This window comes from Urocampus carinirostris, chromosome 4, assembly GCF_059441175.1.
Source record: "Urocampus carinirostris isolate Australia breed hairy pipefish chromosome 4, RoL_Ucar_1.0, whole genome shotgun sequence".
Classification (NCBI taxonomy): Eukaryota; Metazoa; Chordata; class Actinopteri; order Syngnathiformes; family Syngnathidae; genus Urocampus; species Urocampus carinirostris.
This window is the reverse complement of record NC_142352.1, coordinates 36,548,922-36,564,378: the sequence shown is the minus strand read 5'-3', so window position 1 is coordinate 36,564,378 and position 15,457 is coordinate 36,548,922. Positions and strand designations below refer to the sequence as shown.

General features: G+C 39.7%; 1 protein-coding gene across 2 annotated transcripts in view; it reads left to right on the top strand.

Moving 5' to 3' along the window:
• dennd2b (DENN domain containing 2B) overlaps positions 1-15,457 on the top strand; it is an 82,994-nt gene that overhangs the window by 33,721 nt on the left and 33,816 nt on the right. For both annotated transcript variants that reach the window (XM_088334403.1, XM_088334402.1), the window contains exons 2-4: positions 633-731; positions 6,315-7,589; positions 10,912-11,057. In XM_088334403.1, the coding sequence (XP_088190529.1) occupies positions 658-731; positions 6,315-7,589; positions 10,912-11,057 (1,495 nt within the window). In that variant the 5' untranslated portion in view covers positions 633-657. The remainder of the gene's footprint in view (positions 1-632; positions 732-6,314; positions 7,590-10,911; positions 11,058-15,457) is intronic.

Genomic DNA, 15,457 nt, shown 5'->3' with positions numbered 1-15,457 from the left:
AGAATGCAGTCAGCTTCAGCAGATACTAACAAACAATATTCAAGAATCAGTAGCACGGTTTCAAGTTGTGCCAGGGCTGGATATTTCAACAAGAAAAGCCTCTGAACACTGCTTACATTCTACCAAGGCAATGTTCTGGAATGACATCTCAGACCCCAGACCTGAATGTTGTCGCTGATGTGCTTTAAAGCAGGCTATGCATGCTTGGAAAACATTACACTTGGCTAAACTAGCGATGTTTTGCAAAGAAGAATGCTCAAAAACAAATTCAACCAGAATACAGACCCTCATTGTAAATTATAGGAAGCTTTTAGAAGCTGTTAGTTCTGCAATATGATCTACTAAACAGTGATATAATTTTTCTGTTGGGGTGCCCAAATTTATGCATCTGTCTCCTTTTGTTTAAGTAATGATTGCACAATATCTAATTTTTCTAAAATTCATTTCACTTCTTAAATATCACTGTGTTGGTCTGCTGTAGGATATATTTAGGTGTGTATTTAATTTTAACCAATTTTTGTGCTTTAATTCTTCATTTTGAACGTAATTTGATTTTCCGTTCAATCAATATTCTTGATTTTGTCTTTGAATCCGATTAAAAGCTCCTTAACCTGCCTGTGTTCGTCCACTAGGTGAGTGGGCGGTTTGCAGGCAAGGATGACTGCCAACAAGAGTCCAAAGGCTGTCCCTCATGCAGAAGGGGCTAAAGCTCCACAGGACCCTCCGAACAGGTTCGTGAACCCCCTTACAATCAAGTCTCCTGATTTCCGAACTGTTATTCCTCTTAAGAATGTATTAACTATTTGTTTTTAGTCTTAAGGGATGAAAACTTTCATTCCTGTTAAAAAAAACTTACCAATGCTTTTTAAATAGTGTATGTCCTTGGATCATGGACAGGGGCCCCAGCAGACTAGTTTTAACAGTGGCAAGCTGCAGCGTGTGTTAGCATGTTCTGAGCTGATGAGAGAAAGAAGGAATGATATGGGATATCTTGCCTAGCTTGTCCTTCAACCTGTCACCTTGGTTGTTGAGACTCAGACTCCTTCAGTTGAAGTTACAGCAATGACTAATACTGTGTAATGTAATCCAGCAATATTCATACCAGCTTGAGTACCGGGTAATTTTTGGAACTCAAAAAGGTTGGTGCTACTGAGTTTGCACCACAAGTTCTACAATATATTGCAGCTTCAAACATGCCTCTAGTTGATGTCTGTGCTTGAGGGTTGAACTTTTTACTTTTGTGTAATTCTTCGGCTACCCCAGGGGTCGGGAACCTTTTTGACACAAAGACTCATAAGAGCGGAACAGCCACGGCATATATTTTGAGACAAAATTCAACAAACCCGCCAAACCCGTTCTCCGGACAAAAGCTTTTTCTCCAGCACATTTTAGTTCACTAAAATTTGATGATTTGATAAAATCTATGAAATAATAGTAATGACAGAGCCTGTGTCCCATATTAATACACCACTTAAAATCGGTCTCCCTCCCGCAGTTAACTTAAGAGTGTTAGGCTCAATTGGACCTTCATTTTTGTCATAAATAATAATGGTTTCAAGGTGAGAGCAAACTTCTTTTGTAAAAATGTCAGAAAGTTCTGGAAACGAGGATCCCGATGTATTTACCTTCTACGCAGATGGCACAGGGCAGGAGACAGGAGGAAAATAGTTGTGTGGCTTTTCATCATAAAGTGTCATCATAATAAACATAGATTGTTGAATGAGCTTCCATATGAAAGATTCCTTAGTGATGCACAGCCAAAATGAGTTTTTTTGGTGTACCACTTTGACAGTAAGCTGTAGTTAAAAATGTGCCCTATATAGTGTATAGTGGAGAGTTCCATCACTCTTGGCGTTGGTTTGGCTTCGCCTGCTCTACTACATGCTTCGCTCATGCATTTTGTAACGATAAGGAGAAAATTGGCATGTAATCAACTTTTTGAGCCATACGTACTTATGAAAAGAGTCATACATGGCTCGCAAGCCGTAGGTCCTCGACCCCTCGGCTACACGTTTGTATTTGCAGCTGTTTTCATGAACAGTAGAACATTTTATCGTGTTCTATGGATATGAAAAATATGATTTAAAATCAGGAAATTATTTTAAATATGACTCCACCTTTGTCCACTGCTCACTGACCGACTGGACAGTTTTGACATTGGAACGAAATCCCAAATTTTATGCAACTTTAAAGGCGTACACTTCCTTGAAATTATGTTTTAGCTTAACCTCATTTGACCTTAGATTTTCCCTTGCACTTGCATGTTGAAATTGGCAAACCACACTCATTGTAATTATAAGGTATTTTATAGGATGTGGTTTAAAATGAGTATGCACTCTTTTTGTGCTGAGTCATGTTAGATTTTAGGCTTAGTTTCAGATATGCCGTTTACAAGTGCAAGTATTGGAGTAATATCTCATAAAACTTGAAAAGCACGATATTAAAACAATGCCGTGCAATGCAGTCCATTGAGAGCTCATCAGCCATACAGTTTCTGACCAAAATCGTCATTAGTGAAGAGTGTACATGACTTGCATTATTATTTAATCATTAGTTTTAGTTTGTGTTTGCATACATTATGGGTTTCGTGCAAAATATGAGTTTAGAAGAACTATTCAACCGTTTTTTTTTTTTTATTAATCTTAGTGGGTAATCATTCTGCTAATTGCTGTCCAGTAACAAGGACCATATTTTCACAACCATAGAGCACACATAAAAGTCTCAGATTTTCTTCAAATTGTGCGGCACGCCCAATCATGGAGTGCGCCTTGTGTGTGATCTAAAGTGGCGGACATGGCTTAGGACACCATGATGCTGCTAAAGAGTCAAATGGAGGGTGTCACCATTAAAAGGTGAGATGTAAGTCTGTATATAAGGCTAGGTTCAAACTACAGAGCTTCATGCTCCATTCCGATTTTTTGGGTGAAATCCGATGACTTTGTTAGAGCGTTCTCATTTCCAACTAAATGCAACTTGTATGCACTCTACTGTGACTTTTAAGCGGCACAAGTGTTGCGCATGCGCAGAAGAGGACACGTGACGTCACTTGCAATGCGCCCATTGTTAGGGGAATCACTCATGGATGCTAACGCTGTAGTGTATCTCTCAATATAAAAGGTCTTGTGCTAAATTCAAAACCTCACTTTCCCTCCATTGGATGCTTTCCGTGTCTTCGTCTGCCATGGTGTGTTAATTCCTACGCAACGCGGAAGAACATGGAAACTAAGCAGCCGCGAGAGAAATGAGATTCATGAATTGATGGTTTGCAAGTGGAGGAAGCTGATAAACAAGCAGTGGATCATCGAGCAAAGCACAACAGTAAAAGAAGACTTTTCTAACCCTGGTGTGCATATCTCTATGATGCTCTTTAAAAAAAAAGTTTTCTCATCTGTGTATTTTACTTTGTTTTCAAAACCTGAATAAACCACAACCGAACTCAGTTTATATATATATATATATATATATATATATATATATATATATATATATATATATATATATATATATATATATATATATATATATATATATATATATATATATATATATATATACCCTGCCCACTGCCCGATGATTGCTGGGATGGGCTCCAGCACCCCCGCGACCCTACTGAGGATAAGCGGTGCAGCTGATGAGATGAGATGAGATATATATATATATATATATATAAACTGAGTTCGGTTGTGGTTTATTCAGGTTTTGAAAACAAAGTAAAATACACAGATGAGAAAACTTATATATATATATATCTCATCTCATCAGCTGCACCGCTTATCCTCAGTAGGGTCGCGGGGGTGCTGGAGCCCATCCCAGCAATCATCGGGCAGTGGGCAGGGTATATATATATATATATATATATATATATATATATATATATATATATATATATATATATATAAAAAATATATACATGTGTGTCTGTCTGTATGTGTATATAGTTATGTATGTATATATGGGGAAATCAATAGCAAGTTGATCAATTTTGATCATTTTAATCATATTTATACTGTCAACTCATTGATATGAAATGATTATTTAGCTTTTGTTAACATTGCGCTCTACACTAAAGCTACTAGGACGCAACTCTCAATTGCTTCCTTTTCTGAGGTGAAATAAACTAAATTATCAACATAAGTTAATAACTAACATTGCAAACACGTCTTTGTGTCTGTTTCCTCTTGAAATGTTCCATTAATATTTAGATTCTTGTTTGTTTTCCTCTTAAAAAAATCAAGAGATTTGATCATTTTGTTTTAAACGATTCCAAGAAGCAAGTCTGATTTTTTTCAGAATACAGTCTTCTTATCCCCATTTGTCTCTAATGCAACATGTCCTGTGTTGGCTCTAATGAAGGTCTTCATCAAATTAATTTATTATTCGTCATTTGTTTCATTTTGGGAATAAGTAATCAAGCAGAGGCCAAGTTTTGGATTTTTTTCAGTTGATTTGGTCTGACGGGCTTCTTTGGAAGTTCATTGTGTAAACATGGAATTAAAAAAAGGCCTTATTGAAACAGCAAGCAGGTTTCAATGTGTTGTGAAAGTATCCCTCCCTGGAGCCTGAGGATCGAAACTCGGGAAGGGCAGACAGGTGTGAAGAGAGATTTGTTCCAACCTGCATTGTTGGATAGCTGTCCCACAGCTACCAGCTTCCTCCTCCCACGTCGCTTGTTATTCTAACTAAAGCTGTGACATCAGATCACGTAACGCTTCACTGTTGCAATACTAACCGGACTTCTAGGACACAGCAAGTTTACCCAACAGTTATAAGTCGCATGGTTTGTGGGCTAAGATCGCTATTAAAGTGGAAATTTTGCCTCGCTGAAGAATATTAAACTGCCGCACGTTGAGAAAGTGACTGCTGCAAGCAGCATTGGGATAAGCATCTACTGTGAATTAACGGCAAGGATCACTCTGCTTTGGACAGGAAGGTTTTGACAAGACTATTTCAGGTAAAACAAATTCTACACGACAAAAAATCCTTACATTGTTTTTTGTTTGCCATTGAATGGACATGTATTGCGATCTGGGTGAATCAAATCTGTCATTGTGAGGCACAGAATTTTTTCTGTAATGATTGTATGAAATAGGCGTATCATTTCAGTTCTCCTACATCAAGTTTGATTAATTAACTGAGAATGCTCCTACACAGACTGCATTTGTATGTGCTATTTTTACCTGCTTAACTTGAACCACAAATCAATTCTAAAACCTTCTGTCTTAGCGTGATAGTAACCTTTAAACACAATTGTTGACAAACACAATGCCTGAAATTTCATATGCCACTTGCTGTGACCGAATTCAGAAGCTCCACCCTTTGTAACAGGACTATGCACCATCCAAATTGCTTCTGAGCATCAGTTCCATTATTTACATTCTATATAAATAGGCAGAAAAATGGTGAAGCTACGTTTATAACTTGCATTTGGTGAGTCTAATTTGGGTTTGCCTTATGGAATTAGAAAAATATTAGATTAGAAATTCTTTTTTACTACTAATTGTATATTGTCTTCAGATGAGTACATAATTTTTGCAAAGATGCCAGGAATGGAATTATTTCACAGCCGTTTCACAAATTGAGTATTTCAGTCATTGTTGGCAGCAAACTTATTTTAGAATAGGAAAATCACAAGACCTCGATGTTATTGTATAATGTCTCTGTACAGAATTTAAAGCACCTGAAAGAAAACTGTATACGATCAATTCAAAGTCAACCATTCCCAGACACTTCCCAGATATTTTAAGCATAAATATATCTGTCTAAGGGCAGCACGGCGGTGCAGTGGTTAGCGCGTGTGCGGCACAGTTCTGAGGTCGTGCGAACCTCCTGCGTGGGTTCAAATCCAGCTACCGGCCTTACTGTGCGGAGTTTGTATGTTCTCCCCGTGCTTGCGTGGGTTTCCTCCGGGCACTCCGGTTTCCTCCCACATTCCAAAGACATGCATTTTCAAGTGAATTGGCCCGTCCAAATTGTCCCTAGGTGTGACTGAGCGAGTGAGTTGTCTGTCCACGTGTGCCCTGCGATTGGCTGGCAACCAGTTCAGGGTGTCCCCTGCCCACTGCCCAGAGATGGCTGGGATGGGCTCCAGCCCCCCCGCGACCCTAATAAGGATAAGCGGTACAGCTAATGAGATGAGAGATGAGAGATATCTGTCTAAATAGCATTTTATGTGCACTTGACTTGACTTTTTTTCCTGGTTTCGGTGGAAGATAGATACGTTGTGTTGGCTATACACAGGTGCTAGCCACTCTCCTGAGTGATCTTTTGAACAAATGTTTAAATATTTGAATTGTTGATTCATAATGTCTTTTCAGACGCCAGTCTGCATCTCCCTGCCCTGGTCCGTCTAGCTGCCAGGGTCAGAGTGAACCACTTCTCCTTGGTGACGGGAAAATCTATCAGAAAGAGAGCAAGTATTTCAGGACAGACGGACGGTTTTTGGTACGTGCTGGCTGGAACAGCAAGACCACAAGCCTTAGTAGTGGACCGTCCTTCGGATGCAATTTTGAATCTCAACATCGTCTCACAAAGTCTAAAAGTATCAGCTGCTTGGACAATCGTCTCTCTATCTATAAGCCTCAAGTTCAAGATTATTGTGAAAGTCAAGACACTGAGGAGCAAAAGGAGTACCAGAAGGCTGTCCCTTTATCAGAGGGACTCAGTGTTGGACCCCTGAGTCGGAGTACACTTTCACTTGGGTCTCTCGCCAACAAATGTCAGAATCGCTCCCTTTCCGTCAACAGGCCAGAAACAGGTGTTCTTCCCACCTCAGTTCGCAAAAAGATCTCAGAATGGGAGTGCAGAAGGGTAACTTTGCCTAGAATGAGCCTGTGTTTGGATAAAAGGCCCGGACGCGAGCGCATCGGGGGCAGTGAGGGCTGCCCAAGTTTGCTCTCTTCTCCTTGCAGTGAGAAGGCGTTTGACTTTAAGGCTATTCGCAGGATGAGCACAGCTTTCTCAGAATGCTCCTACACAGAGACGGAGGAAGAAGAACGAGCTTCCGACAAAGATCGCTTAGGTCGCTTCCAGAAACGCATAAGTAAAACTGAGTCACTAGGGCCATTTGTACGCTCCCTGTCCGCCCGCAAGGAGACCTCGGCAGTCCTCAACAGGATACAAAAGATAGAGCAAGCATTAAAGGAGAATCCCAGCCCATCTCCTCCACGTTATCTGAGTAACTGCTATGTTTCAGACAAGACGAAAAAAAAACATTTTGTGATTGGGGAGGACTTTGACAGCACATGCAACAGCAAGCGCAGTAGTGTTTGCTCCATAGCCACGGAACCAGATTCTCTTTTGGTGCCTGAAAAGTTTACAAAACACAGGCAAAGGCTCAGTGTGGCCTCAGTCAGGTCTGTGAGCCCAGAACCACCCATCCAGCAGACATCTTGTGGACCACCAATAAACCCTTTACCCAAACCCAAGCGAACTTTTGAGTATGAGGCCAAACAAGAGCAGAGGGGCACAGACTCTGTGAATGGACTACCTCCAGACTGTGAGTCTCCCCCACCTCTACCCTTGACCCCTGCACCCATTACCACACGGAACGTGAAGTTGGCAGGCAATGCCTGCAGCCCAGCACAGGACAAGTAAGTTTAAGATTTGTCTTTACTAACTCGTTGTTCATAACAACCCTTTAAAAAATATATAATTTTATATTTGTGGCATGTCAAGTCATGTTTATTTGTATTGCCCAATCTCAAGAAGTCTCAAAGGGCTGTACAGACTAGACTATTATGAAACCATCCCCTGATCTAAAACCTACAAGGTAAAAAAAAAATGATAATGATGACATGTTTATCTCAACACAAGGGGCAGTTTCTTCAGCACATTACTCTCACCGGTCACTTTAATAGGTACTCTATGCCAGTGTTAGGTTGGACACCCTTTGCCTTCCGGACTGCCTAACCCTAACCCGGACTTGCGTGGGTATTCATCCACTGTAAAAGAAATACAAATTTCTTGACCAAGTTTTTTTATTAAAAAGACTAAATAAATAACATTTGTATGGTACTGGGCAGCACGGCGGCGCACTACTTAGTGCGTGCGCGGCACAGTTCTGAGGTCATGAGATCAAACCTCCTGTTGGAGTTTGCATGTTCTCCCCGTACTTGCGTGGGTTTCCTCTGGGCACTCCTGTTTTCTCCCACATTCTATAAACATGCATGTTAGGTTAATTGGCCGGTCTAAATTGTGGTGTGAATGAGCGAGCGAATTGTCTGTCTCGGTGTGCCCTGCGACTGGCTGGCAACCGGTTCGGGGTGTCCCCTGCCTGTTGCCCGGGCGTGGCTGGGATGGGCTCCAGCGCCCCCGCGACCCTACTGAGGATAAGCGGTGCAGATAATGGATGGATGGATAGTATGGTACTTCATGCATTTTTGCCTAGTGTTTATATAAATGTTTTTTTTTTAAATTGAAAAAATGTTTTTTATACCACTAAGAGACACACTAAATATTACACAATGTCCCTTTAAGAATAAATGTAGAATGTCGAGAAAGGTTGGAATTCACTCCATCCTCCCTTATGTTAAATATTGATGAAAATCGCTCAGTCCTTGGACAATGCAAGCCATTCCTGTAGTTTGAGAAATTTTAGACCAGGTTTAAAAGATAAATGCTTCTAACAGTGCCGTAAGAAGGTTTGGAGCACTGATTCATCAAAAACAGCCAATGTATATTCATAAAAAGTGATACCTCGTTTTATGATCGACCCATCTTATGAGTGTTGAATTTTGTGTCCGACTAAATTCTCGTCATAGGATCAGTTTTCTAGTATCCAAAGTCAGTGACGCTACCACTAAATGTTCGCGCTTTACTGTTATATTAGAGTCCCTAAAAATTAGACACAAAGTTGTGTTAGTGACGTTTGCATGAGGGGGGACATTTCATGCTGGGGGCACATAATTTTATCATTTTCATTTGGTTGTTGTTGTTTATTCAACTGTTATTGTCGAATAAAGCTTTGTACTTTACAGTAACTTAATCTTTTTCATTTATTTATCTCTATTTTGTTTTTTTTTTATACTATGTGGTCTATTTATGAACATTGACTGAAGAACAGTGTTCTGTAACAGACCAGAACAGACAGGACTCAATTGCATGCGTTTCTCAGATTTTATTAAAAGAGAGTGAGAGTAAGGCTCGCTTAATTGCTTGATCCGAAGACTGGCGGAGAGCGGGAACGAGCAATGCGGGAGTGACACTTCCGTGTCGGAAGAATACAGGCGGGAACGGCAAGTCATTTGACCAGGGCTGGAGATCAGAGGCGATGTAAAGTTCGTAAAAGTGGTCGTAGGCAGGCGGCAGGCAGAACAGGCGTAGTCAGGTTCAGAAACGGGTCGAAAACGGGAATCAGGCAGGAAGCAGGTTTTAACAGGGACGGAGTCGGATCGGAACGCTCAATGAGTGAAACACAACAGCTCGCAACGATCTGACAAATTTTGAACTGAAGTCGGGGGTTTAAGAAGGGTGTGGCCACCAATCAGCTTGCCCGGGCTGTTGGTGCCAATCAAGCCGCCACAGGTATTCCAAATAAGGCAATTATGACATGTTCTTACATCACAGTTGCATGCGATTTAATGGGGGTTTGGTTGCATTTGATGACCTTAGAACTAGGGCTGCACGAGTTTGGGAAGAAACCCAATTGCGATTTTTTCAGACCAGTATTGTAATTTTAATGGGATTTTCTATTTGAAAAGGAAAGAGCATTTTCTGTGCTATTTATTTGTGAGTACTTATAACTTGAATGCATGACCAATAAATAGTGGGGAAAAAATAAAAATACTAATAGCATCATGTCATACACATGTTTGATGAGGAATACCTGGAATAAAACAATATTACACCTTTTTTATTTAAAAAAGATTTTGAAGAATAACAACTAATGGGTTAATTTTTATTCCAATCATGCATCCAAGTGTTATTACTATTAAAAAGCTTTAACGTGCCTGCAGACTCTTGAGAAGCACAGACGTTTCTATGTTGTCACAGGTCACTGGTCCTTTTGGAGTTTACAACTGACCACTTTTGGAAACACCTAGACATACCCTTTGAAAACTGTGCAAAATACTAATGTTTTTCAGATTGTGATCAAATTCAACCTGGGACTAGGTAAGACTTTAAGCATTTGTCCCAGCTGTTTTCCAGCTAAAATGCCCATGCTACACTCATCTTGCATGTGATTGCAAAAAAAATAAAATAAAAAAAAAATCCAGCGAATATAAGAGCCTACCAATTTTGTGTGTTCCAACTTTAATAGCACTTGCAGTGATTATTTCAGTTTGGGACAAAACGTCAGCGTGTTAACTTTTAAAAGAGACCTAACGTCCAGATTCTCCAAACGGTTCAACAACAGCATTCAATTTACTTTGGCTATGCCTTGGATTTAAATTTTTAGTACATTTTACACGTATATTATGGTGTAAAATTTAAGTAAACAGCGCCCTCTTCTGGGGAGCTTTGTTTGGGTTGCTGTCTATAAATCCTTGAAAAAGAAACGCAGTGGTATGCGACCACACAATCGCACTACGTCACATCGCAATGTCGATTAGATTTCGGCTTAATGTGCAGCCCTTTTTGGAACGGATTAAAACCGTTTGAATTTAAGTCAATGGGAAACAGGGTTTTGACTTTCAACAGTTTCATTAGACAAACATCACTGTTCGAAGCAATTCAATTCGTAAGTAGAGGTACCACTGCCTGTCGAATACTTGGGAATGGTACGAGCAAATACAACGCTAGTTCTAAACCTGGATGGAACATGCCAACATTTTCTTTCAGAGTTTGTCAGCATCATAATCTTACACTTTGTATGCTTTCTTCTAAAATCATTTGATAAAGGTTTTCTCTTTCCCTGTATCTGTACTGCAACGGAATCAACCCTAATTTTGCCATTTTAAAAAATTCCTTCAGAGTTCCTCCTGAAACATCAGATTCTGCAAACTTGCGGTTGTCACACCCTTCCCCGGCCAGGGAGAATGGCACGCTAACCACAAAGATGCTGAGTTATCCCAAATCCAAAAGCACTTTAGAGGAGAATGCATATGAGGACATAATAGGTAAGCATTTCACACTAATAACATACCGGTAATTGGCTGAAATCTATGAAAAGTGAATGATGTGTGCATTTTGATGACAGTTGATGAGTATAGTGTCTTCATACTAAACAATCAGAAGTTGCCACAATTTTACAGTTTAAACCAGGACAATAATGTGCTCACCATTTGGCTTACTTTTGTTGTTGCATCTGGATTGTGTAAAGAGTGATATACATGGCAAATTCTACAGCCTGGAATTGGCTTGTCAAGCCCCCATGAGATGACATTTCATAAGCGTAACACATTTGGCTACAGTCTAATTCAAAACTACACTAGAAGTGAAAAAAGCTTTACAGTCACCAATTTTGATTCCAATTTTACCCACAAAAACAGAAGCAAAGTTCAATGAGATCTGACATGGATGTTGAACAGTTTACTGTAAACGGCACTGAGTCATTACTTGTGAGATCATATGTACATGAAATGCTGGATTTATTGAAGCCAAATTCCTTTCCACAAGCAAATGCCCCCAGGCTTTCAGCCCAGTCCTATTGTCAGCTCCCATGGGCATAGTTTACTTGCTGGAAATGAGTGTCAGTGTTAGTAAAGCCCGGCTTGGAATAGTTATAAGTACTGTGTCTCATGTTGAAACTGTAATGTGAGATTCAAAAAAACCATCAGTAAAATTCAAGAATTGCGTATGTTTCTTTACACCGGCTGTATTGCCTGATGATCAGGATAGCTGACGCTCGCAAAAGCTGTTTTATCCGGTAAAGCCCATGACTAGAGGGCGCGGGGCCGAAACTATCTCAACCTATATTATTTCTTTGAGTTGTTTTTGGATGACCAATCACTACTGTGTTCATCAGCAAGTTTACTGTTGTCGTCCTTCAAAGAGCATGAGTACATTGAAATCTCAACAAGGGGGCCTTTGTTTGCCAGGTTGGTTAGAGGTTGCAGTACAGTGGCAATTTTCCAAAGTCCTTTTTTTTCCCCCAAAAGTGAAGCTTTTTTTCCAAACTTGATAACAGATTTCCGCATCAACACGTTCTGCTATTGATGTTGGATGACCCATCTTATATAATCTCTCACTTAAAGTCCCCATTATCTTAAAAATTATGGTTTCTAAATTCTTCATACGAATGATGATGAATAAAATATGATCCATGTTAAAATGAAGAATTAAGTCCTTGTGTCCACTCTACTGTAATGTATGAACATTTATTGATACTGACCCTTTGCACACACGTGACCTAACCACGTAACGACACCATGACGAACGGTAGTAAGCCATGGTAAACAATGTATGAGGCCAGTAAAAAGTAGACAACAACAACCAAAACAGCGATACTATTCAACACCATTGGCAATGACTAGTCAAACGGATACCGTGCAGCCGTCAGATGAGGTGGCTCACCTTGACGGAAAGCACAAAGGGTGCTATTTAGAGAAACTGAGGATAGCATTAGCAATGCTAGCTACCATGCAATACAGTCTTCCTCCTGACATATTCGCACTTTTAAACAAATCGTTCAGTCTGCCTAATTTAAGTCCACACTAGCCGTTCCACCATATTGCAAATGAAGTCTCCCCATTCACCAATGCTGATCTAAAAGCTTATAAAAGTCTGGATGCTTACCAGTTCTTCAAAGCTGTCATGCGTTGCTGCGCTTCGTTAAAATGCATCCCCCGGCATGAAATATCCCTCTGGCACAAATATTACTAAAACGACTTTATATGTGAATTTTTTGGGAATGTAATAGAACAGTAAAGCACGGGGCATTTGCACCTTGTATAGAAATCCCTTTTCAGCATGTTGAACATATTTATTTTGGCGAATCTGTTTTTCTCTTCTGAACGTTCATCCCTTATTTTATCTGTTGGTAATTTGGCAGTTTATTTCGGCGTAATAAGGTGAATGTTATAGCACAGTTTTCAATGCATGTTACATTCAGAACATTTTTGTTTTTAATCCCTGGGCAATCACATTAAAAGCAGTTTTTTATGTAGAAAAACTAGTAACGGTAAGACACTAAGATGACTGACTTATTATGTTTGGTGTCTTTGATGTTACGTGTGCCTACTTAACATCCAAACGCGCGGAAATATATGAAACGTACCTTGTAAAACGTGTTCTCTGCAAACCCTGGAATACATGAGGGCTGTCAGCCTGCCAGTATTCTGCACAACACCAGTCCCTCCGTTTGACTGCAGATAGACATTGCAGTCTTCTGTCTTCATTAAAAAGGATAAAATTCCACATCGGGCATAGAAGCTTGCCCACTACAAAGTAAAAGGTACTATGGTAAAAAGTAGTGGTTAAATTCTTCTGTCGTGGTTATTGTTTTTTAATTCTACTCAACTGCCTATTCAACTGCTGTACGCTCAAGTGCTACTTGCCGTCCGTCATGGTTCGCATTCTGCCAGAGTAGGCAACGTGACCTCACCTGCAAAGGGTCAATACAGTACTTCATCTATTAAATGAAATTTCACGGACATTTTTTCTACACTCTTCACAACGATGAAGCATTCTTAACACAGGCAGACTATCTGAAGAGAAAATGTCTTCTTGTTGTGCTTGCAAAGGTGGTTAGCAACCTACACATAGAATTTGGAACAAAGAAGTGCTCATGCAAACAACACTTTCATTGCAATTCACCCCGAAACTGGGAAAATTATAACTTTATCGTCAAGCATATAATTAATTAATATAAAGATATATTTCACTCCAAACTGTCTAAAGTACAAGCTTCTTTTAATAAGAACATTTAAATTTTATTTAGTTGTGGTCCTGCTTTAGCTGTGTTACTCACATCGACAAGTTAAATGGGCTGGAAAAGTGTAATGATCATGATGTGTCAATGAAGGAATTGTTGAATCATATGTTGAGTCACACACTTTTCCATCAGTGAGGCTGCGGGGCTGCCATATGTTGTGTACTTCGGTGACCCTCAAAAATTTGAATGTCCTTGACATAGTTTTCTGGTTAGATTCTAGCAAATACATGTGACAGTTTTTTTATTTATTTTTTTAACACACAATAGTAGTTACATTTTCATCTCCTACTTTATGTGAATATATAAAACAAATCGTCTTTTACTACTGTGGTTTGTTTAATAAAATTAAAAACCAAACGATAAACTAAGTTCTTCATACAATTCTTTACTTTTGTAAGTACTTTTTTCACAATTGGGGTTCAATATTGTATCACATCCATCTCATAAGGTAAGTTGATACAGACCTCATTTGTTCAGGGCCCCACCCTGTCTGTAGATTCTATTGTGTACACAGCGATGTTCAATCACAGAGCAGAGTCAATATGTATCCACCCTCTGCATTATACAGTGTTTTACAGAGGAGTAACTAGTATCCTGCAGTCCATTAGCTGCTTCACAGACATGTAATTTTCTCAGCAGGCTCTCATTACAGCCCTGCGTCAGTTTAATAGAGTTGTTGCACAGCATGGGCCCATGCACGTCTTTCTCATTGTAGTCACCTGTGATGACATATGCAATGTCACTCGGGAGTCAACAAAGAAACCGTTCTTCTCTCTGCACAACCTTTAAAGTTTAAAATTTAACCTTAAGACAACAACAAAGATGGTGCTCTGGTTAATGGTAAACATACTTAGGGATCAGAATTTTCCGCGGATCCACGGATTTCCGCTGTTTTTGAACCCCAAAGGTCATTCCCGTAAATCGTCTAAATTCGATGAGAAAATATTTTGGGGGGGTGAGGTATGATACGTGACTGTTTCATCACCCCAAGTTAGCAGTTAGAGATCGCGAGAAAAATCGGCAAAAAGAAGCGCAGCGCATTAGATCTATAACACACAACAAATAGATCGACTCCTACCATTGGTCGATAGGTTCGCTGATAACCAGTCAGCGGAGCTTTTGTTCAGAGCATTGGCTTTCTCAAACATGGCGCTCCTTCCGGTCTTTTCAAATGGTAAAATGAGTGTTTGAAAAAGTAAATATGAAAATACTAAGAAAAGAAGACGAGGCTTTTGTCTCCGAGATTGATAAAGGAATCAAGAATAAATTTAAGTGGTCATGGCTGGAGAAGACTGTCACAGACTGACATGTATTTTCTTTAAGCATGTTCAGTTTGTGCATTCTATTTTCAAATTAATGATGAATGGTTATTAATGTATATATTTTCATATATATTGTTGATTAGTAGCTAAATACAAGGTCCATCTTCATCATCAAAACACAACAACAATGGTGATGGTTGTAACATTGTAATCCCCCAATTGTTTTAAACATCTTAAAACTGAAAAAAATACATGGTTTCTGTTTTGTTGGATTTAATTAATTCTAGTGCAATTTTCACACAGCAAATAAGATAAATGCCGTTGGCTTCGGGTGGGTTTGCCCCCCTGAGCCCCCCACCGGGCTCCGCCCTGGACCTGGCCG